Here is a 27874-nt window from a genome sequence, read left to right as displayed (position 1 = left end):
ACGGCTCACGTTTGGCGTTAGAACTTCGTTACTCGTGTTGCGCATGCCAACAGTGGATTTTCCTCTTGCCGTGCCTCTCATCCGTCTGACAAGCCACTTCTCATGGGGTAACTATAGTAGGTACCCCAACAGAGAAAAGAAGTCCTCTCATGACTAATGGAATCAGAGAGACCGCCAATTTCACCTTTTTGACCGATGGGACGTGCCGTGACATGTTCTCTGGTTGCTTAAACCGTTCTAACTGTTCTAAGTGATAGACTGGTGCATTGTCTTCCTGAAGATATCGGTCATCTAATGGATGTACGCGAACAAATGATTGATAAGTGCCGTTGAGAGACAATGACGCATCTGGGGCTCTACCCCGTAGAAACCCAGGCTTGTCGTTTCTCAGGCCTCATTGAGCAAAGTGATGTGAGAGCTTCTGATTCTTAGCAAAGGTGAGGTTTGTCACTGAAATTGACCTTGCCATTAAAGTACACATTCCGACTATAAACATAGTGCGACAGGAAAATGCACACTCTAGTTTCAGGGCTAGCAGTCACTGGACTATTGTCTGAGATCGTAAAACATCTAGAAGGAAATGAAAGCGGAGAACATCACCCATTTTTTTGCTGAACTTCATGTCCTCTTCACACATGTACAGCCTGCTCCTTGAACAAGCGTCAACAACTCAGGAGATCTGTGAAACTTCTTGTTATCTTCCACTTCACAGTAATATTGGCTGGATTGGTAAGAGGGAGGCATTCGAATAGAGCGACAAACTTCTGTGCACAGCTTTTCAGCATATTGAAACAACCCCTGAAACTGTTACATACTTAAAGCAAATTACTGTTCGACAGCTGACTATAAAGTATTTGCTTACACTTATTATCTACTGAAAGCGGCAACACAATCGTACTCTTAGTTTCAATTGGCCTACTTCGCATCAGTTGTCACGTCTGCCACAACTTTCAGTCCCTCGCAGAGTGACACGCATTTTCCTGCGTTAGGAATATGGTCAGTTGCTGTTTGCGCGTATAGTTTATCTACGAAGAAACTTGCAGCCTGAAATGCCTGAGTAACTCGGAGCGATTACTTGCTTGTTCGCATTCGCGCATTGACACTAGCTCACGAATATTGGGAAAATTTCTCCGGTACGTTACCCGATAACGTAGCTCGAAAGTTAAGTCACTACACAGTGCTTTCTGCAGAATGTCAAATAGCTGTCAATTTGTGTGTGGTATTCACTTTCGTAGGTATTTTACGTCTATTGGTTTTCATTAATTCTCTTTGGAAAGCAGTCCACTGTTCTAGACAGCAAAAATAAAATCTGTTTGTTTCAGGGATGAGTTCAATAGTTTGGAATATGTGCTCATATATTTCTGAAATATTTCTTATCGGCTGGCATTACCTAATTGGCTCTACCAATAACGTAGTTCATTGTGAAAGTGTTCTCTGCCAATTTACGCTGAGCTTAAACTCATTATATGCGTTTTGGAGTGCTATTCTCCTGTTCACAATCATTGCTCCAGTCTCCTCCTCTGTTGTCAACCTGTATGGCGTGGAACTGCATCTACTTAGGAGAGCTGTAAATATAGCCATATGGTAAGAGTAGGCCCTGGGAGTGAACTCAGGCTCCGTCCAATAGCGTCCCTCCTGACATTTGTCGGCGCCAAAACAATCCCGGCTTCGCCATCTTGCGGTGTCAGCGTGAGGCACTGCAAGAGAGAAGCTGTGTCAATGTAGATACCGTCACTGTTTTGTAGCAGAATATTTGTGTATTCTCTGTGCATATGTTAATACCTACTGTGAGATGCTACGTACGTAACAGGAGCAGTGTCGTTACACAATGAGGTAAGCTTTGTTAAGTCAACTCTACCGTGACGGCTTCGTGTAGACTGGAGTGATGCATGGCAGATGTTTGTTTCCCACATTATTTGCTTTTTGATAACATTGTTGAAAGAGTGCAGAAGAACAAATATTAATTTCTGTGTGACACTGAATGATACGTCAACGAGTTTCGAACTGTTTGAGCAGTATATTCCGTGCCCCGGATAGACGTTCTTTGTGTGTTTTCTTTCTGTCAGCTGAAACTACATATTGAAAACAAATTAGCGGAGGGGGAGAGGTTAATACTATAATTATTTCTGGTCCTTGTGTTCCTTACAAATGTAGTTGGTTCGAGGAACTGATTAAATTGTCATGTTTTCGTAGAAAATTAAGAGGTTGAAATTTTTTATAGGTGAATAATTATCAAATAAAAAAAATTACGGCACGTGTGTTTATCAAAATCTGTAGCAACAAATTATTTCCATTTGGTTAACATTTTGATCATTTTTTTATTACAGCTGCCTCTTTTCTCCCAAAACAATGTGTGTAGCTTGTTTTTCGTGGCGTCACGAAAAATGGATGATTGAAACTCTAGCGTCTTATAATATTCAGAAGAAATCTGTTACTCGTGGAGAACTGCCCGTTCAGTATCTTACATTTCATCAGCATCGAAATCTGCTATGCTGTGTCGTCATACGTAACAGGAATTAATATTAATTTTTTATTTATTTGCAACCAGCCGAGAGACATAGCTTACTCAGAATTACTTGGTTTGATCGTCTACGATTATGTTGTATAAAGGAAGCAGTATATTCTTATGTACTCAGGTTTCATTAAACGATGGAACCAAAAAACAATCTTGATAAAGTGTGGTTTTCCAAAACTGAAAATTTGACAGATGATAAAGTTAGAAAGGACAGGGCAGTCACTGGTAGGTAACCAGTGTGACATTATCTCAACCAGACTTTCTTTGTGAGAAATCAGAGCAATTAGTCAGAACCATGGTCAGGCAGTAGCATTGGTTCACAAAAATTTAGTTCTTGTGGCTTTTACTGCTTTCAGTGGAGGCTCCTCGATGATTTTTGCTTTTAGCCTGTGTTGATGTATGGAATGATGGAAGATAATTACAGAAGCTGATCAGTGTTAGCAAATAATTCGCTAAAATATTTTTGTTGAGATGAAGCACTTAATATACTAAGTAATTGTTTACTGATTGTGGATGTGCTGTGCCATTTCTTCAGAAGTTGTGATGAACATGCTGTACTTGTATTAACAACACTCATCCCACCATCTGCATAATTAATAATAGTATGATATAGTGAGGTTCACTTTCTAGTACAGAAATGGAGACGACATAATTTTACTGTTTTATTTCTATAAGTGGTGTACTTTGCCAAAATAATGACATGCCAGGTTTGTGACACACAGTAGTATGTTACAAGTCTGATAAATGTTGTTTGTGGCTCACTCACTTCCAGTGGTTACTGCGTCTGCTCCACAGCAATGAATTTTTAAATGGATAAACCTTGATCTTAATAATCAATGTGTTTATCCTAGCTGAAAGCCTGAAATTAGCAAAGGATAATTTTGGCAGTATTTGCTCGGATCGTAAAAGGAAAATGACATTGTGCTTTTCAATTAACTGTTCTGATACTATCTCTAAACTGTGGAGAAAACTGCCGGAAATCTAAATATGGAATGATGGGACAGGAATTTGACTCTTGTCCTATTGAATGAAAGTTTAGTCAGTGCATTAACCATTCTTCCACTGTGCTTTGTGTATAGCATGGAAATATTGGATTTTAATTTTTTGTGTGTGTGTGTGTGTGTGTGTGTGTGTGTGTGTAGTGGTGGAGATATTTGACTTACATGAAAACACAATGAAGCCATACATGTCAATAGTCATACTTTTAAAGGACAATATTACATATGTATGTTGTTGAGTTTAGTATGATAGAAGATAAAAGTTCTGTGAAATTAAAAAGAGTAGGCCCGCTCTGTAAGATTGTATTCTCCATGGCAGTAATGGTGCTCATAAGCTGCTTGCATTAAAAGTAAGCAAACTGTTAGGTGGTCATAAAATTACATGTTCAAAAAATTGTGTGCTTAGCTTGATATTCTTGTTGCAGATCAATTGAAACACTTTGGTAAGACCAAAAAATAACATTCTATACAGGAGCAACCATGACGCATTCTTTTCTTTGATATTTCTTTTGAGTAGTGAAGTGTTTCTCATTGCAATTACAAAATGCATAATATAGGTGTGTGTGTGTGTGTGTGTGTGTGTGTGTGTGTGTGTGTGTGTGTGTGTGTGTGTGTTGGGGCTAGGGGAAGGTTGAGGGAAAGATATAGTTTATTTTAGTCAGTGTGAATATAATTTTTAAGGTGTCATAAGTTTTGCTGAAATCAGCCTGTTGAGGAAGTAAACTAACCTGTTATTCTGTGAATATTTCTTACATTCTTTCTTGTTGTCAGTGCTGTACCTAGTAAACATTTGAAGCATGGCAGGCAATAATATTTTGCTCTTGATCAGATGGTATCGTTATGCCTCTATCTCGCCAGCTGCAGCCCTGTAATAGTGTTGAAATACTTACAGTGGTGCTGAGAAACAGCTTTTGTACTACAGTTAACTAACCCAAAGCTGTGAAAGTTACATTTGCATGTATTACTGGCTCTGAGATCCCAGAAAAATTTTTATAATCTTTGTGACATACCGGCATACCCTTGTGTGTCTTACTGATCAACATTCACATCAGCACAAACCACCCCATCTTATTATTGTACAAAATCAGTTGTAATAATCCAAAACTTTATTTCATTTTTGTGCAAAATAAGAATTTCATCTGAATGTTACTCGTATTTTGGATGGCATGTGTGACCTATGAATTTTCTTCCACTTGTTTCAGCCTTTTTTTTATTGTCTGTCACTCTGGGGAACAATATAATTGTGAAATTATTGTGGTAAAATTCAGTGGTGTACAAACAGATTCCATTATTTAATATGATAGAACATGCTAATAATGTTATTGTTTCACTAACATATTCAAAAATATGTTTCAACCTAGGGTTTGCCTTACTTTTGGTGATATTTTTATAAATAATTAGGAATAAATTTGCTTGTCCCTACACTGATACTAAATATTGTTATTCGTCAATTTATTTTGATTCAGCTTATTACAGCATCTGTTTTGTTTCTGCTAATATTTTTGTTCTTATATTTTATTTGATTGGATCACATTGGTAAAGTTATCTTCCAATTATGGATCATGCCATTACACTAAGACAGTAATTCCATTGTCCATGTTAATTTTATATACATCTGTCCTTATGTCACTGTCCCTATTATAATTCTGTCACCCACCTAACTTTGTCGGTTCATGAATGCATCATTACTAGAGACTTTCTACCTTTTAGTCCCTCCAGTCTGTCATGTTTTAGTAAGTATTCAGTAATGTACCCTGCTCATTATTTTAATTAAAATCTTTACACGGAACACTTGAGTAATTCCATCATCCTGACCTACATGCATGGAGAAAGATAAAAAATGCCATAAGAGTATTTTTTGTTTTTAGTGTCACATTTTAGCACATTCTTTTATTTTTCAAGACATGTTTTTATCTTTTCTGTGTATTCAGTAGATATCAGTACAAACAGTGTAACTCAATTCAGGTATGTGACTGTTGTCTTCAGACTGCTGATAACCTTGCCATTGAGTGCCTGTAAGTTCCAAAAACACACACACACACACACACACACACACTCTCTCTCTCTCTCTCTCTCTCTCTCTCTCTCTCTCTCTCTCTCTCTCTCTCTCTGTGTCTTCAGTCCAAAGACAGGTTTGATGCAGCTCTCCCCAAGACTCTATCCTGTACAAGCCTCTTCATATCTAAGTGCTGCAAACTACATCCAGTGGAAACTGCTTGCTGTATTTACGCCTAGGACTCCCTCTACACCCCTCCCTCCCCCCCCACTCTCCCTCACACACACGCACTTCCCTACATTACTAAACTGATGATTCCTTGGTGCCCCAGGATGTGAACTGCCAACCAATCTTTTCATTTAGTCAAGTTGTGGCTCACACTTATTTTTTCCCCTGTTTAATTCAGCACCACTCCATGAGGTATCCGATCTACACTATCTCATTTTCAACAGTCTTTTGTAGCACTTCTTATTATTTGAGCTGCTTATTCACATTTCACTTTCATACAAGGCTATTTACTATTACCCTCCTGGCCCTCACAAACTGCAGTCATCTTTTGATATTGTCAAGTAATCTCATCCACAGTGCTCTCTCTTTGGAATCTTCTGAAGATCCTGGACCATTTAGTCTCACCATCTTGTTTTCAATAAGGCTGAAGGTCTTCATCCTTCAGGTTTCTTCAGACACTTCTCTCTGTCTTGATTCCTTTTCTTTTTTTTTTTTAATATAGAAGTAGCTAAAGCATCTTAGTTTCCTTGTCTTGGGTTCTGCAACAACATGTAATTCATTATATATATTCCTGTTCTCTATTCTCCACCATTCTGCTCCCTCACAAACTGGTGCGAACACCTTCCACAGGATTTTACTTTCAAAAATCTGAATGTTTTTTCTGGTAGGGCCTATATCTATTCTTCCCCATTAGTAACAGTGGCCTGATTATTGTTTTATATGTCCTTAGTCTTGGAAAAAAAAGTTGGGTTACAATAATTTGTCGAAAGAATATGGGGTGCAGGATACTGCTTTTATCCTTTCTTCCATGTCATGTTTCTCATCATTGGCATTGTTCACTACCTACTGATATCTAAATACGCTTACTTCTTCCAAAATGTTCTTATCAATCTGTATGTTTTCACACACTGACAAGACTATACTCTATACAAATACTTTGACATTTTAACACTCAGTTTAATAGATGTTAACAATTTATCTTTTTTTGCTCCTAGTTTCTTTTTCACAGATTTGACAATAATTATTTACAAACATTATCTGTGGATTTTAATTGAAATGAAAATGATAAAAATGTGTGATCTTTGTGTGAGTATGTGTGTGCTTACACCAGTCTTTCCTATTACACTCTCTCATTCCATCCTTCCAGCCTTTCTCCACTCTCCGTATCAGCATGCTTCTATGTTGTCAGTTCAGGTACTCACTCTTACCCGACAGACAGACAGACAGACAGACAGACAGTCACAGTCAGTCAGTATTACCTGTTTGTTCCTCTTCATCCAAATATTTTCCAGATTCTGCTGGGACTGCATATTTTTATCTGATATAACTTTTTGGATATCTCGTGTCTTTTCGGGACCGGCCAAAACCTTTCATATCCTTGTTATCAACATCCAGTGAGCTTTCCTTAGGTTGTGCATGGGTTCTCCTGTCATTGATTTGCAGGTTATATGTAGGAACACTAGGGAATAATACTCGCAGTACATGACCATGCCACTGAATGCGACCTCTATCTGATTTCACCAGTATTATCAGAAATGTATGGAAATACTCATTATTTAATATATCATAAGTATTTCAATATTGCAGATCACTTACTGTGGCCACTGTTATTCCCCGGTGTTACTGTTGTATTCTACCATAAGAAAAGCAACTATTTTATGTTTTTTGACAGTAAGGAATATTTTTAAATATGTCCACATTCTGTAAATTTTATTCTTTAATTTGGGGTGTTACAGGAGTAGGAATTGTTTCCTAGCGTACAGTTTTTGCTGTATTCAGTTCAGCTGGCTGAGGTAGAAGCAGATGTAGTTACACACAATGAGAGACTGTTGAAACATTAATCACGTTAGCTTAAAGGTATGTTCTGGTACAGGTATTGGGATACTCCCCGTATCACAGTTGGAAAACAGTGGTGGTGTTGCTCACCCATGGTTCACCCAAACCGGCACTGGCAACATGTTAGATTTGCCGGGAGAACAATACTCACGTGTCCTTGCACATCATTGCGACAGTGAATGATATTTTCGAGCACACTGCAGTTGTGAAGAGTGTATCGAGTTAATTGGTTGGTATGTAATTGGAGGTATTCTACAAATGTACCTAAGCAATGTGGAGTGATGTTTTCTCTCAATATTTTTCAGGTCGTTCAGGGCCAGAGAAGACAGCATCTATTGTTAATGAGGTGACACAGGTTGACAGCTAGCTTGATTATAATGCAAATGTGTTGGTGTGAGGATTTTTCAGATATCTTTATTTTATGTCGTGGAAGATGGATTTGGACAGTAGTTTGCACATTGTATTTAAGTTACTTTGCTTTTTGGTTTCATTCCATTAATGTTTGTCATTAAATTCCCATTTTCTTGTCTACAGCACTTTGAACAGTTTCCCCATCTTACATAAAGTTCAGTTATTTTTGAATGGCTCATGAGAAGCCCTTGTTCGTGTCATTCACACTCTGTACATTTCAGACAGTAAATCTACTCACCTACTTCAACTTTTTGCCCCTTCCCTATCTTCAAGCTGCGACATCTTCGCCGAATATCGGCCTTTTTTGAATGTCAATAGCAAGACACGTCTGTAGTTCTTGGAAGGATAATACACCTTCTGCTTTGAAGGTGACTGGTATGGCATGGAGACAGGGAGACCAGTTCCTTCCCCCCTCTAGCCGACTATTGCGACGCTTAGACGGTCTGAGCGCGAGGCACAATGCAGTGTTAGCCAGCACACTTGCTCTAGAGACAAAGCCACATGCAGCAGCTGCCGCCCGTTGGGAACACCTGCGTTTCCTGGCCCATGTGAACGTCTTGGAAGCCAAGGAGGTGACTGGTTGCAGCCCCGGACGATCGAAATTTATAGTATCTGCCATTCGAACGATATTTTCTCTATCTCAGAGACATTGTCATAAGCTAATTAATACATGATTTTACACACTCTCTCTCTCTCTCTCTCTCTCTCTCTCTCTCTCTCTCTCTCTCTCTCTCTGAATACCCGCTGTACTTCAGTTAATCTTTGATGCTACGAGGCATGTTCAGAAATTAAGTTTGCTAGACTTTTTGGATCTTTTAGAAGAAGTATATTTGAAAAGAATTACAGGGTATTGTTGATACTCTTGTTGACTTTTTTTCGCATAATCGGCACCCCTTTCAGTGCACGTCGCGAGCCGTAGCACAAGCTTATAAATTCCCTCGTCGAAGAAATCTCCCGCCAGCTCCTTCCCCCATCTCAGAACCTCGTTCTGTGCTTTCTCGTCAATTGAAAATTTAATTCAACTCATGTGATTTCAAGGAGGTGAAAAAGATGATCTGAGGGCGCCAAGTCATGGGAATCGGGGGTGGGGGGTGGGGAAGATTCAAAACATCCCAACCAAATGACTTCAGGAGCGCCTTGGTGGCTAAGGCTGTCTTTAGGAAAGGCGTTGTCGTGCAACAACCACATGCCTCTCGCCACTATTCCCGCCTTTTGTTTTAAATTTTCCTTTTGAGTCTTTTTTAGGGTCTCAGAATATCTGCATTGATGGTCGCCCCCTGATGCTGAAATTCTGCCAAAACGCTGAGACCATGATTTTGTTGCTCGAAATTGTGGTTGTCAGCTTTTTGATAGATGAGAAATTGATGTGACGCCACTGTGATGACTGTCTTTTTGTCTCAGGCGTGTAATAAGCCACCCACATTTCATCTTCTGTCCCAATAGAGCTCAGAAAATCCTCACTTTCCAGTTCAAGTCGCCCAAGAAACTGATGGGCGCTACTGACCAGATTTTTCTTGTGTTGCTCTGTCAGCTGTTTTGGGATCCATCTTGCGCACTGTTCCCGGTATTCCAGTGTTTCTGTGAGTGTCTCGTCAAAGATAGTTACGGAGAGTTGTGGGAACCGGAACATCGTAGAAATTTCATCCACTTCCAGTCGGCGGTCATCACGAACAGTTTCCTCGATTTCTTGCTCCAGGTCATCAGTCAGACTGGGAGGTTCGGTTGGTTTATTCCTTCCGCGAATAGGAAGCGGAGGATAGCATTTGGTCGGTTGGTTTATTCCTTCCGTGAGTAGGGAGCGGAGCCTAACACGTGGTTCGCACGTGGCGGGATTTCGTACCGACATCTTTACGCAACCGGGCACTACAACGTGTATTTACGTGCTACGGTGTCCTGCGATACTCGTTGCGGTCAGGGGATCCCTCTCAACCACTTAGTGTTGCCAGTCCTTATAAAACAAAATACCGCAACCCGTTATGATCATATTACACTACACTTTCTGAACGTGCCTCGTAGATGAAGTAGGAAAATACTGACAGCTGGAACGTTGATTTCATTTGAATGTGTTTCGACAGAAGTGGCGTTCCAGTGGTTCTAGTTAGTGTCAGCAGAAATTCAGATGGAAAATCTGTTAATGAAAGCGACTTCCTTGAGCAATGCCGATCTCTTGCGATTCCCGCCACGTTTCGCAGCTTTCATCATGAGCCACGTCAAGAGCGAAGTGACCTTGAAGCTTAGCGTCAGCACTCCGCTCGGCGCTCATAAGAGAGAGAGAGAGAGAGAGAGAGAGAGAGGAGTGTCACGTTTTCCGCATGACATTGTTGTTAGCCGAAAAATTTTCCTGTCATTATTGCGTAACATTTCAGCTTCAAGTCACGTGTATATTATCAACGCCAACGAATAGGAAACATGCAACTGTAGATGTGATTATTAGAACAGTGACAATTTTTACAAAAGAAAGATTTGTGTACACGTAACTAGTTCAGGGCCGAGAATGATAAAATTGATCAGTATAGAAAATTGCATTACGAGTACGCTTCACGAACTTTGCTTGCCCAAGTTTTTCCTCTTGCATACTTTACCAGAGGGAGGAAGCAGCAGTAAGAACGAGGAATAGATGCGCCGGAGCCGGCAGTAGGCCCAATACAAGAACGTAGAAACTAACTACGGATTATTAAATCGCCCATTCAACGAAATAGACTTGGTGGTTCCAGTGATTATTTTTCATTTTTGTGAGAGCATCTCATTGACCTAAGCCACGATAAATAAGATACTATGAAGTGGACTGATTTTCATTTTTTTTCTCAGCATGGTGGTGTGTGCTAGTTATGTCTAACTGACCAGCGTGGTTTGATGCCTGCCGACTTGCCATACTGAAAGTGCGACCTGCAGAAGTAATAAATCGACTGTTCTCTGGGACTACTGCAGACACCACCGACGAATTTACGGAATGATAACTTTTGTGTTTTGACTAAGAATCATGTACGCAGCTGACCACACCTGCTAGCATTTATCACGTGACATTTTTTGTTTTCTTCTACGGAAGATGGGTGGCGATTGTTGTTACCGTCTTTCTGGAGAGAAAAAATAATTGGTCAAGCCATTTAATGAGAAGGCACATTGGCGTTAGAAGTATTTAGGTGGGCAATTTGTACCAACAAGAGAGGGAGGAGGGACTATGAAGGAAGTCAGCATGAAAATACTTTGAAGAAATGGTATTGGCAGTTTCGTGTTGATATACAGCTAACGACCCTCAACCGACGAACCCTATTGGCATGTTGAAATTGTCGTACAGTCACAAAATTTTTCTTGCAAGTTGGAACATTAAAAATCATTTCATTGATATCAGTTGACAGTGTTTGCGTCTGTTCTCAGCAAGCTGTTTCCCACCTATTTGTTGCTCTCATGTCAGGGCTGGATACAATGCATATTGTAATTAACAGAAAAATTTGTTCTTTACTTTCTTGTCTTCCGCCGAAGTGTCAAAGTGGCAGGTATTGTCTGCCCTGCTGAATACATGTATTTACAAGTAGCTCCGTTGCGGTAAGCTGCTGCCCTTTCTACCCTCAACGAAACTGAATGGAAGTGGCGGAAATGTTTGGGGTCTGCCCCGTAAGTGGTTCTAGTTTGCATTCGGCACCTAACGCTGCGTGAAGGAGGCATTCATTTGCGGTGGTGTAGTAATGGGTTCAGCAGTTAAGCGGTGATGTTCTCCCAGGCGGGAACAGTTAAAGTTGTTCTTCAGTTTGGCTACTTTAGGCCTATCGCTAACACAGCTAAAGAGTGCGGAAAGTCATTAGGCTCATTACTGTATTCTGGTGGAAGAGGTAAGTTGATATCCTCAGTAGTTTCTCACACGCTGTAGCTGTTTCACATTGTCACGAATCCTTACCTTGCATCGTTCACTAACTGCAGTTGCATCTAGTTCCAGTTTTCTAGTTTTGTGACCCATATCTTCAATTAACAGCGCAGAAGTCGTTGATCAGGCGTAGGCCTACTGTGAGTGGTTGAAACTGTTTACGGATCGGAACTGTAGTCCGTATTTCTGATTTTCATGACCTTCCCCATTCTGTAGTGTGTAGACGGTAGGTATAGAAATGCTCGTAGGTGGGAGTAAGCAGAGCTCGTGCGAATTGAGGATGCGTGTAGTTTGTGTTTGAGGTGTTAACTTCGTACTTTCTTTTGATAAGAATTCAATAACAGAAACAGTAAATTACGTCGCAGACTTTTTCGTGCCTGAAACGTCTTATATCTATTACAGTTCGATAGTCTCGATAAAAATTATTGGCGGGCTATAAAATAGTTACCCTAAACCAGATTGCTAGAATTTGTTGTATAGGTGCTGTGGTGTGGTGGATGCCTCGATTTTATAGGCGGGAAGAATCATCCTTTTTTGCGGGGGGAGGGGGGGGGGGGGCAGGTAATCAGTTTCCAAATATCGAGTTCTGTTAATTGCTTAGTTTTTTCTCTGTTGTCGAGGGAAGTGGCACAGTGGTAGGGGAAGTGAATTCGCTGTAGGGAATGCAAGGTTGAAATACCCATCCAGCCATCTTTGAGTTTAACGTGGTTTCCCTAAATATCTGAAGGCTGCATTTGTAATGACCAACTTGTTAACGGACGGGACGTTAAACTCTAATCTTCCTAAGTAGCTGTTACAGATGGGCGGATCCTTTCATCTCCAACTCGATCAGTTTGGTAAAATAGGATAATTGCCAGTGAAGTCTGGGTATAACTCCACTAAAGCCTTGAGAGGTGGTATGCTCGTAGTTTGTTTTTCTTTTTTGCAGATGGCCACCTTTAAATATAAAATCAAGTGATGTAATATCCTTCATCCGCCTGATAGTTCTGGATCACCCAGAGGACGCTGACTGTCTTTTCAGCAAGGTTGCGTGCAATGAAAACAGCGTTCAATTAGTAAGAGTTCTTGTCAGCTTTGGCGCTGTTGCCTCATTTCTGAGAACGAAAATCGGGTGTAAGTGGGAGGAGTGACTGGAGGTGCAAAATAACTAAGAATGTTAATATACGCCAACCGTTCCTCCATGGCGGAAATCTCTCCTTCCCCCCCCCCCCCCCCCCCCCCCCAATAAAAAAAAAATGTGGGCCTGCCGCGATTAAGAATCGCGAGCCCTTCCGTCCGCCCTATTTTCGTTTTGCATGGTTTTTAATTTCGTGACGCAGCGTGTATCTGTCTTATCTCAGGAACAGTACCACCACAGCCGCACGTTATAGCTCTAAAGACAGTTTTCCGTTATCAGGCGCGTCGTACGGCAAGCTTTGTTTTGCGATGTGTTTATGATTCGTGACAGCTGTCGATAAGACAATGGTTCTTTCACGTGGTCGTTCGTTGATAAAACAGTGGCCTTTTAACTGGGAACAGCTGAATGGAGTTTCGTTTAGCAGTGAAGTGACTGTTTCAATTATTATAAATGTATTCATTTTTGCAGTGGACGTTTCAGCGTGGGGCTTATAAGTACTTCACTAATCAGCCTTAAATATTTATGATCGTTTAAAGTCACATAATTCTGGTTGTTTAATTCGGGTTGTTGTTTTGCCAACCAATTGAAAATGTATTTACTGGAGAGATACAAGGGGTCAGGTTTTTTTCCCCCTCCATTCCCCTTCACCGTGATGTCCTCTTCCTCACTTCTACTTATGTCTGCCTCTGAGAACGGGGAAAGACAAAAACTCTATAGCGTTCGAAAAAATTTTCCGCGTTCATTTTCATGAGGCGTCTTTTGTCTGTCTTGACTATACGGTTGTACGATTCTCGATCTATTTTACAAAGGGGTGAAATTGAATAAAATAACTTTAGTGTTCCTTTGGAACGAAATAACGTTGCAGATGAAAAAAGACCCACAGGTGAGCACGCGTCTTACTTATTTTTTGACAAATTAAAACTGGTGTAAAATGTATGATTTGTACTGCTAGATCTTTAGTCAGAAATTCGTTATACTCAAACGGCAACAAATGCACGAAGATAGAAAATAAGTTTGTGAATGAGTGAGTGAGTGAATGAATGGGCTTTGTAAGCTATCCATCTTAGATAATAGTTGCTGTGTTTACAACCTACCCGTGCTGCAAGATAGGCTCGTTCGACGAGACAGTGCCAAGGCTGGTGAGTCACTATAGAAACTGAAATCGCGTTCCCGCAAGCACACACAGCGCGTTACATCACAGCTTTCTGCTGGCTCGGCTTCTACTTCGCTTTCATTCAGCTAGCTGCACGTGCCTCTGAATTGCGCCAGCTCACTTCGTCGCGTGATCTGCTGTAGTTCAAGGCGTTCCATTTGGCGTCCACCGCCTACTTAGAAAAGCACCGAACCCAGCGCCCAACAAATTACACACTCGTTTGTTAAGTTTACATCGAGTTTCTTTCTCATTCTTAATTACATGTTATCGTTCCATGTAACAAAAACATTATTATTACGTTTTCTTTGTTAAGTGATTCATTATTCTTACGCTGAGGATGTTCATAATTAACAGCAGTTAACCACTCGAAGGAAGTTTTATAGAGATCATCATTGTGTCTAAACTATTAGGACCAAGGATTAATGCTGTGCACGGATAACACACGTCTACAAATTAAAACTTATTGAGAACTTTTTTACATTTGAAAGGTGAATCTTAATAACTCAGTACTGCTGCTAAAAAAAAAACTAGCTTTTCTCCATCACATTAGGGTTTTTGACAAATCAAGAATGAAATTCTCACACATTATCTTTAAAAAACCTAAATAAGAGTTACAGATGAAAATACAGTTTTCTAACGACCAAATTTCAAGCCTGTTCACTTCATAAAGAGCACATCAGCAAAATCTTGTTCATTTGGTATGAAGTATTTGTATTTTGGATTTTACCATGTGCTTTTCCATCGAATCTGTACACAGCATCCAGCAGTTATCTGCAATCATTGAAGTATTCCATCGCCCTTGGTATCCTCCCCATTTTTCGAATATCCTTGTGGAAACACTCACCCTGTTCCTCACTGACTGTCCAGTGGTTGTCAGGAAATAGTTATTAAAAAAAAAAATCTGAATGTTGCGCCACAGTGTTTTCAACTTGTGTTTTCCACAATTTTGACATAGGATGTTTATTGTTACCTTTAAAATTGTCCATAACTTCTTTAAATGTGTTTCAAGCATTTTCCTGTTTGGAAGACATTTAGCATCATATTTTCCGTCTTTAGCAAGAGCTGTGATTTGAGGACCATCAAAGAGGACATCTTTAATTTTAGCTTCGGACAGAGCAGGATAACTGTCCTGAGATTTTTAAAAAAACATTTACCATCTAGGTGAAGAGCTTTCACGAAATGTTTTCTTGCACAAAGTTTTACATAAGAGGTGGCAAAAGAATCTCCTTTGGATCGATTAGGCTATTGCTTATTACCTTCTTACTACTGGGTGTTTAACGTCGTCTTTGGGGACATCATCTTTGTTTACAGTGTGTTTCTCTTGCCGCACTACCCACTTGCACAAATAATGTGGCTAATTCATGAATCCCTGTTGTTGGTCAGATATCATACAGATTACTTTCAAATGTTAAAACAATATCCACTGGCGATCAATATATTTGACTTTCTTCAAAACCTACTTCAAACTTTCATAATTCTCCTTCAGCTGCACTGAGTGTGCTACTGTAACTGTAGACAGAGCATTACCATAGTGTATCAGTGCACTTGTAAGACTTCTTTTATTAGAATTGATAAATGGCCTCCACTCACTTGGCAAATTTTTAATAGAACCCAGTTTGTTTATTAAGTCTGGAATGTTATTACAGCAAACTAGATTTTCGTGGTCACTGAAGTACTGCAAGAGATTTTTTTTTTTTCTATTCCTGTAGAAAGATACTAACATTTCAGCCTGGAACCTAACAATTCAGCTGTATCCTTCGAAAGCTGTTAAATACCTTACTGTGCCATTTAGCTTGGCTTGTAATAATTGTTGTGGCACATCTGATGCTTCAGGAACAAACTTGTCAGACACAAGCGGTAATAATGAATAACTGTTATTGGCTGTATCTAAAATAGGTTCACTACTGTCTGCAGGTGGCTTAGGTGTGGGAATACCAGAACCATATACCACTGTTCTCATAGCGAGTGGCAAGTTTAAGTACATGACACTTTTTTGTTCTTTGCAGTAAAACCCTTGACATTGCAATGTCCAGAAGACACAGTCAGTCTGATGATGCCTGTGCCGTTAACTCCCCATGTATGCCAAGGAGTAGATGCCCGTTATCCTGGCGCATCGGGACTCCTGGCAATGGCCATCCTGCCAGGTGGCCTTTGCAGCAGCTGGATGGTGCCCATGGGGAGGGCCCCGGTCGGAGTGGGTGGTATGAGGGTGGATGATATGCCATGACGTGTAGTATGTCATGTCTTGCTGGTGGTCTGCTGCCAGCAGTCTCTAAGCTGGCAAAGTCTAACTTTAATGCTAAGAAATACTACCCCAAGTCGTTCCCCTCCCTGGCCCCACCATGGAAGGAACGCCAGGCTAAGGATGGCAGTGAAGTTTATTTGCTGCAGTATCTCGTACGTATGAGAGTTGATGGGGAATCTTTCATGTGCATGAAGCCTCAGTTTGTTGTGGAGCATTTTGAGTGTTAGTTTGGGGAGGTGGAGGGCTTGACCAAAATGCGCTCTGGGTTAATTTTGATAAGAACAGCATCCTCTGCCCAGTCACGGGCATTACTTGCTTGTGGGAAGTTCGGGGATGTTACTGTTACCATCACACCTCATAAGAGCTTAAATATTGTCCAGGGTATTATATTCCACAGGGACCTTCTTTTGCAGTCTGACGACGAGCTGCGTGCCAATTTAGAGATGTTCATTTTGTCTGGTGTGTCCATCGTGGTCTGAGGGATAACCAGGTTGCCACCGGTGCCTTAATCATTACCCGAGAAGGTCAAGGTGATGGTCTACCACTATGACTACAAGCCATATATTCCTCCCTCAAAGAGGTGCTTTAAGTGCTGGAAGTTCGGCCATAAGTCTTCCCGCTGTACTTCCATCCCCACCTGTTGAGACTGTGGACATCCATCACATCCCAATACTCCATGCGCCCCGCCTCCCATCTGTGTCAACTGCGGAGAGCATAATTCACCTTTCTCACCAGACTGCAGGATTTTACAGAAAAAGAGGAAAATCATGGAATATAAGACGCTGGACCGACTGACCTACACTGAGGCTAAGGAAATTTGAGCACCTACATCCTGTAGGTATGACCACTTCATTCGCCGCCGCTATGAGAACAGTTCTCGCCCCATCAGTTCCTCGAATTCCTGTCGCTTCTCAGAACTGGGAGACTACACCTGCCCACTTGATGTTGGGGGGGGGGGGGGGGGGGGCACTTCCCTCCCTGTTGCTCCTGCATCACCTACTTAGGGAACAACACCCCCCCCCCCCCCAACCATCGGGTATGTCAGTCCCCACTTCTGAACCAGAGAAGCATAATGCTTCTTCTCGTCCTCTCGCTAGGAAGGGGTCCCTTGGGTCACTCCCTTCCCAGGTTTCTGCTAGTGGGAAAGATGACAGCCACCAGTCGCTGAATAGCCCAAAAACACCTGGTCATAGGGCTTCACGTTCATCCTCAGTCCTGGAAACTGATTAAGTGAAGTCCTCCCAGCCAGGGAAACCCAAGGAAGAGTTTGAGAAATCGAAAAAGAAGACCCCTAAGAACGAGGAACTTACAGTGGCACCCAAACCACTGCTACCTGCAAGCACTGCGTCTGAGGATGGGGTGGAGATTCTGGCGTCCGCAGAGGACCTGGATCTCGCTGGACCATCAGACACAATGGATATAGACTGCTCAAGTAAAAAGTCGATGGCAGCAGGTGACCCTGAGGTGTAAACTGCCTCATTGAATGTTCCACACCTTCCCAGTCTCATGATGATGTCATCCTCCACTGGAATTGCGGCAGTTTTTTCCACCTCCTAGCTGAGCTACAGCAACTGTTAAGCTTTACACCTGCTTCCTGCATTGCCCTCCATGAAACCTGGTTCCCAGCATTGTGGACCCCTGCCCTCTGCAGCTATAAGGGATATTACAGGAACCGTAGCAAATATAATTGAGTGTCAGGTGGGGTTTGCGCTTATGTGCTAAACCCACTCTGTAGTGAACCTGTGCTTCTTCATACCCCTCTTGAAGCTGTGGCTGTCAGAATACGGACGATGCAGGAAATAACTTTATGCGATGTATGTCTTCCTCCAGATGCTGCAGTACCCCTGAATGTATTAGCTACACTGATTGATGAACTATCTAAACCTTTCCTTCTTTTAGGAGATTTAAATGCCCATAACCCCTTGTGGGGTGACACTGTGCTTACTGGCCGAGGCAAAGAAGTCGAAACTTTACTGTCTCAGTTTCTCCTCTGCCTCTTAAATACTGGGGCCGCCACACATTTCAGTGTGACTCGAGGTAGTTACTCGGCCATTGATTTATCAATTTGCAGCCCAGGCCTTCTCCCATCTATCCACTGGAGAGCACATGACGGATCTGTATGATAGCGACCACTTCCCTATCTTCCTGTCACTGCCCTGGCATCAGGCCCATGACCACCTGCCAGATGGGCTTTAACCAAGGCAGGCTGGGAAAATTACACCTCTGCAGTTACCGCTGACTCTCCCCCACGATAACATCGATGTGCTGGTTGAGCGAATGACCACAACAATCGTTACTGTGGTGTAAAACGTGATCCCTCACTCTATCAGGTGCCCCCCGCAAAAGGCGGTCCCTTGGTGGTCGTCGGAAGTCACTGTGGCAATTAAGGAGCGTCAGCGGGTTCTTTCTACAGCGACATAAGCAGCACACTTCCCTGGAGCATCTCGTAGCCTTTAAACGGCTCCATGCCCGCGTTCGCCAGCTTATCAAAAGATGAAAGCAGGAGTGTTGGGAGAGATACATGTTGACCATTGGATATGTCATCTTCCCAAGTCTCAGCAAAGATCAAACGAGTTTTTAGGTACCAGACCCCAACAGGTGTTCCTGGTGTTCACATAAACGGTGTTTTATCTACGGACACAAACACGATTGCTGAGCACTGTGCTCGAACCTTTGCGTTGGAGAACTGCCCCTCCAGCCTTTCACACCCTCGAATGGCGGATGGAAAGGAAAGTTGTCTCGATTGCTACACGCCGCAGTGAACCCTATAACGCCCCATTTGCGGAGTGGGAGCTCCTCAGTGCCCTTGCACATTGCCATGACACAGCTCTTGGGCCAGATCTCGCATCTGAGTACAAGTGACATCTCATGACATCTCATCATCATCATCTTCAATCAGATCTGGCATCTTTCCATTGTAACGGCGGGAATGCAGCATCATTGTGGTGCTTAAACCCGGTAAAAACCCACTTGATGTGGATAGCTATTGGCCCATGAGCCCCACCAACGTTCTTTGCAAGCTCCTGGAACGTGTGGTGTGATGGCGGTTGGGTTGGGCCCTGGAGTCTCGTGGCCTACTGGCTCCATGTCAGGGCAGCTTTCGCCAGAGGGCACTCTACCACTGATAATCTTGTCCCCTTCAAGTCTGCCATCCAAACAGTATTTTCCAGACGCCAACACCTGGATGCCATCTTTTTTTATTTATGGAAAGCATATGACACCACCTGGCGGCACCATATCCTTGCCAAATTATAGGAGTGTGGTCTCAGAGGCCCGCTTCTGATTTTTCTCCAAAATTTTTTGTCGCTCTGTACTTTCTGTGTCCAAGTTCGTGCCTCTCATGGTTCCGCCCATATCCAGGAGAATAGGGTCCCGCAGTATTGAGTGTGTCTATATTTTTAGTAGCAATTAATGGTCTAGCAGCAGCTGTAGGACCGTCCGTCTCACCTTCTCCATATGCAGACGACTTCTACATTTTGTACTGCTCCACCAGTACAGGTTTTGCTGAGTGTCACCTACAGGAAGCCATCCACAAGGCGCAGTCATGGTTTCTAGCCCATCGCTTCCAGTTTTCAGCTGTGAAGATGTGTGTCATGGATTTTTATAGGCATTGTACCATTCATCCAGAACCAGCACTTTACCTTAATTCTGATCCACTCACTGTCATGGAGACGTTGATTCTTAGGTCTGGTTTTCGACACTCGTTTGACTTGGCTTCCTCATCTTCGTCAACTTTAATGGAAATGTTGGCAGCATCTCAATGCCCTCTTCTGCCTGAGCAACACCATCAGGGGTGCAGATTGCTGCATGCAGCTGCAGTTCTACAGAGCCCTTGTTCAATCCCGCCTTGACTGTATTAATGTGATTTATGGTTCAGCGGGGCACTCGGCGTTGTGTTTGCTCGACCAATTGCACCACATTGGAGTTCGACTAGCGACTGGAGCTTATAGGATGAGTCCTGTGACCAGCATACTGATAGAGGCTGGAGTTCCTCCAGTGAAGATCAGACGTGCACAGCTGCTCACCAGTTACGTTGCACACATTCATAACTCTTCTGGACATCCTAATTACTGTCTTCTTTACGCAACCATGGCGGTTCACCTCCCGCAGTGACTGCCCAGGTCAGAGCTAACGATTGCAGTTCGTGTGCAATTGCTTCTGTCTGAACTGGAGTCCTCTTCTTGAGATCGGATCACGTACACCTCCATGGTGTAGCCCTAGGCCGGAGCTTCGCCTGGACCTTTCACATGGTTCTAAGGACTCCGTTAACCCTGCGGCTCTCCTCTGTCACTTCCACTCAATTCTTGACATGTTCTGGGGCTCTGATGGCTGATGGTCAAGCTGGCTTCGCCTGCGTTCACGGTGGCCATGTTGAACAGCATTCCTTACCCGGTGGCTTCAGTGTATTCATTGCAGAGCTGGTGGCCATATCTAGTGCACAGCAGTATATCCGTTCATGCCCTGGGGAGTCCTTTCTGTTATGTACTGACTCCTTGAGGAGCCTGAAAGCTATCGACCAGTGCTGCCCTTGTCATCCTTTGGTAGCATCCATCCAGGAGTTCATCTATGCCCTGGAACGGTCCAGTCATTCAGTGGTGTTCGTCTGGACCACTGGTCACATTGGAATCCCAAGAAATGAACTTGCCAACAGACTGTCCAAACAGGCTACACGGAAACCACTTCTGGAGATCGGCCTCCCCGCAACTGGCCTGCATTCGTTATTACGCCGCGAGGTTTTTCAGCTTTGGAGACGGATTTGCAAAATCTCAGTATGCACAACAAACTGCGAGCCATTAAAGGGACCACGAATGTGTGGAAGTCCTCGATGAGGGCCTTTCGCAGGAACTCTGGTTCTCTGTCAGCTCTGCATTGGCCATGCCTGGGCGACCCACAGCTAGCTCCTGCGCCGTGAAGACCCACCTCAGTGTCGGTGTGGCGCCCGATTGACAGTGGCCCCTATTCTGCTCTGTCCTCCTGTGGCTGCCCTGCAACTTCATCTTTGGTTGCCGTAGTCTTTAACATTGATTTTAGCAGACACCGTCTCTTCAGCTGATTGTGTTTTACGTTTTATCTGTGAGGGTGGGTTTTATCATTCGATCTGAGTTTTAGTGCATGTCCTTTGTCCCTCTGTGTCCTCCACCCTAGTGCTTCTAGGGTGGAGATTTTAATGTGTTGCAGATTGGCTGGCTTCTCCTTTTTATTTTTGTGGTTGGCCAACCACTGTAATCTGCTTTCTTGTTTTGTTCTCTTCTAACTGTTTCTTGCATGTGTCTGTTGTTTTCTTGTCCTCTTTTGTTCCTTCTTGTGTTCGTTGCCTTTCCTTCTTTCTTGTGGCTTTTCCTTTCTTTCCATTCTGTGTTATATGTATCACATGTGTGATTCTCACGCTTGAGGCTTTGTTTTATTCGGAATAAGGGACCGATGACCATGCAGTTTGGTCCCTCCCCTCCCCTCCTCTCCCCTCCTCTCCCCCCCCTTTTAAACCAACTTAAACCTTTCCTATTTATGGGAAATTTTAACACCCATAACCACTTGTGGGGTAGCACTGTGCTTACTGGCCGAGGCAAAGATGTCAAAACTTTACTGTCTCAGTTCGACCTCTGCTTCCTAGATACTGGGGCTGCCACACATTTCACTGTGGCTTGAGGTAGTTACTCTGCCATTGATTTGTCAATTTGCAGCCCAGGACTTCTCTCCCATCTATCCACTGGAGAGCACGTGACGATCTGTGTGGTAGTGACCAGTTCACCATCTTCCTGTGACTGCCCCGGCGGCAGGCCCTTGGCCGCCTGCCTAGACGGGCTTTAAGCAAGGCGGACTGCGAGACTTTCACCTCTGATGTCACCGTTGACTCTGCCCCACATGGTAACAGCGATATGATGGTCGAGCAGGTGACTACCACAATTGTTTCTGCGACAGAAAACCCAATCCCTCACTCTTTAGGGTGCCCCTGGTGAAAGACAGTCCCTTGGTGGTTGCTGGTACTCGCTGAGGCAATTACAGAGCATCGGCGAGCTCTACAGCGACATAAGCTACACCCTTCCGTAGAACATCTGATAGCCTTTAAGCGGTTCCGTGCCCGTGTACGCCAGATTATAAAACAACGGAAACAGGAGTCTTGGGAGAGGTATGTGACGACCATTGGGAGCCATATGTCTCCTTCCCAAGTCTGGACGAAAATGAGATGCCATATTGGGTACCAGATCCCAACAGGTGTCCCTTGGATTACCATCAATGGCATGCTATGTACTGATGTGAACACAATTGCTGAGCACTATGCTTGAACCCCCAGCCTTTCGCCCCCACAATGGCGGATGGAAAGGAAAGTCCTCTCGTTCGTTACATGCCACAGTGAACCCTATAACACCGCATTTACGGAGTGGGAGCTCCTCAGTGCACTTGCGGATTGACCTGACACAGCTCCTGGGCCGAATTTGATCTACAGTCAGATGATTAAACATCTCTCGTCTGACTACAAGTGCCATCTTCTTGTCATCTTCAAACAGATCTGGTGTGATGGCGTCTTTCCATCGCAATGGCTGGAGAGCACCATCCTTCCAGTGCTCAAACCTGGCAAAAACCCGCTTGATGTGGATAGCTGTCGACCCATGAGCCTCTTCAACGTTCTTTGTAAGCTGCTGGAACATATGATGTGTCGACGGTTGGGTTGGGTCCTGGAGTCACGTGGCCTACTGGCTCCATGTCAGGGCGGCTTGCGCTAGGGGTGCTCTACTACTGATAATATTGTGTCCCTCGAGTCTGCCTTTTGAACAGCCTTTTCCAGACGCCAACACCTTGTTTCCATCTATTTTGATCTATGCAAAGTGTTTGACACCACCTGGCAACATATCCTTGCCACATTATACGGGTGTCTCCCTGGGCCGCTCCTGATTTTTATTCAGAATTTCCTGTCGCTCCATGCTTTCTGTGTTGGAAGTTGGTGTCTCCCATAGTTCCTCCGATATCCAGGAGAATGGGGTCCCGCAGGTCTCTGTATGGAGTGTATCACTATTTTTAGTGGCAGCAGCTGTAGGGCCATCCGTCTCACCCTCTCTGTATGCAGACGACTTCTGCATTTCGTACTGTTCCACCAGTATTGGTGTTGCAGAGCGGCGCCTACAGGAAGCTATCCACAAGGCACAGTCATGGGCTCTTGTCCACGGCTTCCAGTTTTCAGCTGCTAAGTTGTCTCTCATGCACTTCTGTCGACATTGTACCCTTCATCTGGAACCAGCACTTTACCTTCATGACAGTCCACTCACTGTAGTTGAGACATATCGATTCTTAGGACTGGATTTTGACGGCGATTGACTTGACTACCTCATCTTCGTCAGCTTAAGCGGAAGTGCTGGCAGCACTGCAATGCCTTCTGCTACCTGAGCGACACCAACTGGGGTGCCGATCGCTCTACTCTGCTGCAGCTCTACAAAGGCCTCGTTCAATCCTGCCTTGACTATGGGATTCTGGTTTATGGTTCTGCGGCATCCTCAGTGTTGTGTGTACTGGACCCAGTGCACCACTGTGGTGTTTGCCTAGCGACAAGAGTTTTTAGGACATGTCCGGTGACTAGTGTCCTGGTGGAGGCTGGAGTCCCTCCATTGCAGATCCTATGTGCACAGCTGCTCATCAGTTACATTGCACACATTTGTAGTTCTGAGCATGCGAATTACTGTCTCCTTTTTCCACCTGTGGCAGTTCATCGTGCAGCTCATGCATCGGCACCCCAGGGTAGGGCTAACAACTGTGGTTCGTGTGCGATCCCTTCTGTCTGACCTGGAGTCCATCCCTTTACAACCTCCCACCCAGGTCCCCTCCACATACACCTCCATGGTGTACACCTAGGCCACAGATTCGTCTGGACCTTTCGCATGACCCTACGGACTCTGTTACTCCTGCTGCTCTCTGCTGTCACTTCCTTTCGATTCTTGACGTGTTCCGGGGCTCTGGAGTGGTTTACACTGATGGCTCAATGGGTGATGGTCATGTTGGCTTCGCCTACGTCCACAGAGGCCATTTTGAACAGCATTCCTTGCCCGATGGCTGCAGTGTATTCACTGCAGAGCTGGTGGCCATCTCTCATGCACTTCAGTGTATCTGCTCGTGCCCTGGGGAATCATTTCTTCTGTGTACTGACTCATTGAGCAGCCTACAGGCTATCGACTAGTGCTACCCTTGCCATCCTTTGGTAATGTCCATCCAGGAGTGCATCTATACCCTGGACCGATCCCCTCATTCAGTGGTGTTTGTGTGGGCTCCAGGACATTTCGGCTTCCCAGGCAACGAACTTGCCGACAGGCTGGCCAGACGTGCTACCCGAAAACTGCTCCTGGAGATGAGCATCTATGAACCTGAACTGCATTCTGATTTATGCTGTAGGATTTTTCAGCTTAGGGAGATGGAATGGCATAACAGTACACACAACAAAATGTGTGTTATTAAGGAGACTATGAATATGTGGAACTCATCCATGCGGACCTCTCGCAGGGAGTCAGTTGTCCTCTGCCAGCTCCACATTGGCCACAATTACCTCCTGCACCATGAAGACATCCCTGAGTGTCGGTGTGGCGCCCGGTTGACAGTGGCCCATATTCTGGTGCACTGTCCCACTTTGACTGCCCAGCGATGAAATCTTGGGTTACCGGACTCATTGCCGCTAATTTTATCTGACAGCACTTTGACTGATTTAGTTTTACGTTTTCTTAGTGAGTGTGGGTTTTATTGTTTGATCTAAGTTTTAGCAAGTGTTCTTTGTCCCACTGTGTCCTCCACCCTAGCGCTTCTAGGGTGGAGGTTTTAATTGCAGAGTGCCAAGCTTCTCCTTTTTTATTCTCATGGTCAGCCAGCCTTGGTGATCTGCTTTGTTGTTGTAATCTCTTCATCCTGTTTCTTGCATTTCTGTGGTTTTCTTGTCGCCTTTTGTCCATTTACATGTTTGTTGCCCTTCATCGTTCTTGTGATTTTTTATTTCATTCCGTTCTGAGTTGCCTGTCTAGTTTTTTTTATTCTCACACTTGTGGCATTGTTTTATTCGGAACAAGGGACGATGACCTCGTAGTTTGGTCCATTTCCCCCTCTTTTAATCCAACCAACCAACCTAAACTGCTCCAGGCAGAAGCTGGGATGGTTCTTTTGAAAGGACATGGACAACTTCCTTACCCATCCTTGATGCACTCCGAGCTTGTGCTCTGACTCTTGTCGTCAACAGGATGTTGAACCCTTTTTGTTGTCAACGGGATCTTTACAACCCTGGTCTTCCTTCCTTTTCTAATGTTACAGCAGTCATAAATTTCCCTGTATGAGTTATTCAAGATTGTTGTACTCTTAGATGATCAGTTTGTTCAGGAAGCAGAACTTAGAGGCGCATGCCTATGCAGTAAACAGATTATCAGATCGCTAATCACAATTAGTCATGTTATATATATAGTTCCGTGTGCAGTTTCGGAACAGTGAGACTGATTATTGACAAGAAAGCTTAAAAAATGTTGACTACTGTGAAGTTTACAGTGAACCGAAAGTCACATCTATTTAACATATTTCTTAATCAGTTTTAATCTCTATTTGGATGTTGTCTCTTTGCAATGAAAGAACTTGTATGAAATAGCCAGAACAGGTAATGACACAGAGATACTATTATTATAAACAGTAATGTAATGTATTAAGAAAAGCAATAAAGATATCCAGGCATATGCACACCTTACAAATCAGATAATCAGAGAAAATCACAGTGGAATATTTTTAAAAGCATCTGGTTCATGTGTAGCCAGTGTTTTTAACAATTGCTTTTTAAAAATAGGTGGCAAAATTGGTGCAAGTTGTTCAGAAGAGAAAGCCAGACAGTAATTGAGGAAGCAATACAGAGGAAATCTAATGAAATAAAAATTAATCTCACATCTTCATGGGTAAATAAGGAAGGTCACCATGAGACTAAAAAGGAAATGCTTATATGCATTGAATATTATCTCCAGTAAGACACTAAAAAAGTAGTTGGCCTATAATATGTAATGTTCATAGTGAGATATGTAACTCATATCATTATTCCCAGAAAAATTGAATCAAAAGCGTCATTGTACTGAGGCAGCTATTTATATGTTTACTGAGCTTATAATAAAATCTTTAAACGATAAAATATAACCAGTGGCATTTTTTGCTACTTACAAAAGGCATTTGATGGTGTCAATCCCAGTACTCTATTAGAGAAGAAAAGTCTTTATAGAATTTGTACTTTGACAAATGGCCGGTTTAGTTCTTATTTAAGCAACAGAGTGCAGAAAGTTACCCTAAGATATGAGTTATACATAGAAGTATGGCACATCTGCATGGGGAGAAATTACAATAGGTGCCCTACAGTGTCGATCCCTGGCCCACTACTGTTCCTACTTTTTTAATGAGCTGCTATTTTATTTGAATGAGGGACTAGAATTGTTAGTGTTTGCACATAATACAAGCATTGTTGTGAAGCTGAGCAAAGAAGCAGCAACAGAGAAAGTAGTAAATGTTGTTTGTGAAGGCTGCTGAATGCTTTTGTAAAAATGGGCGAGCTTTTAACTTTAAAAAACAGTTCATGTAGTTTTGTACTGTCAAAAATTTCCCACCTCTGTATTGGCACAGTACACCAACAAGAACAGTAAACAGAATGGAAGATAGTGGAATCTTAGGTGGGTGTGTGTTGATGAAAATTTAAGCTGCAGAGCAGACCTGTTAAAATGTTTAGGTTGCCATGGATTAAGATACCCATTATGGATATTTTAGAACCCGTGACTGTTAGTTGAATGTAAATGTATAAAACTGCAACAAGCCACTTTTTTGAGTAGTTACGCATTATTCCATGAACTAGTTTTCGGACCTTTTCAGGTTCATCTTCAGATGGTTTTCTGGGAGTTACATCACTATTTCTAACATAATGCAGGGTGCTGGCTTGTGACAGTATGGGTGGCTTTTTTCCATTAGTGTCCATCTGTCTGATTCCATTTTGATGGTCAGATCGTACATTGCTTCACACACTTTTACACAATCTGTTCATTTACACTGTGGCAGCTAAACTTTGTCAGCATCCAGCACGCGTTGTACAACTGGATTGCTGGCAAAGTTTAGCTGTCACAGTGTAAATGAGTACAGATGGACACTAACAGAAAAGAGCCTCCCATACTGTCGCAAGCCAGCACCCAGCATTATGCTAGAAATAGTGATGTAACTTCCAGAAAACCATCTGAAGATGAATGTGAAAAGGTTCGAAAACTGGTTCATGAAATAATAACTCACTATTCAAAAAAGTGACAGGTTGCAGTTTTATTTATATTTACATACTTTTGCCATAGGAATAATTGCCAACTTTGGGGACATAGAAGGCAGTAGGTTAATTGATTTTGCATATGTTATTTCATTACTGTCTTATGGGACATTCCTCTCATAGGCAAAAAGTACTCATTGTGTAGAAGAAAATAATTAGAAGTAATTACAATTATGTGTGGAGTTAAAACATGTACATCTTGCAGATATCTCTTTAAGTAGCTGGGAAT

General features: G+C 43.0%; 1 protein-coding gene across 1 annotated transcript in view; it reads left to right on the top strand.

Moving 5' to 3' along the window:
- Positions 1-1623: 1623 nt before the first annotated feature.
- Positions 1624-27874, top strand: part of LOC124615411 (myb-related protein B) — a 204465-nt gene continuing 178214 nt past the window's right edge. Inside the window, exon 1 of the mRNA XM_047143276.1 lies at positions 1624-1833. Coding sequence (XP_046999232.1) covers positions 1829-1833 — 5 coding nt within the window. The 5' untranslated portion in view covers positions 1624-1828. The remainder of the gene's footprint in view (positions 1834-27874) is intronic.

This window comes from Schistocerca americana, chromosome 5 (genome assembly GCF_021461395.2).
Source record: "Schistocerca americana isolate TAMUIC-IGC-003095 chromosome 5, iqSchAmer2.1, whole genome shotgun sequence".
In the NCBI taxonomy this organism is placed as follows: Eukaryota; Metazoa; Arthropoda; class Insecta; order Orthoptera; family Acrididae; genus Schistocerca; species Schistocerca americana.
The sequence above is the reverse complement of the archived record's forward strand: the minus strand, read 5'-3'. Positions and strand labels throughout refer to the sequence as shown.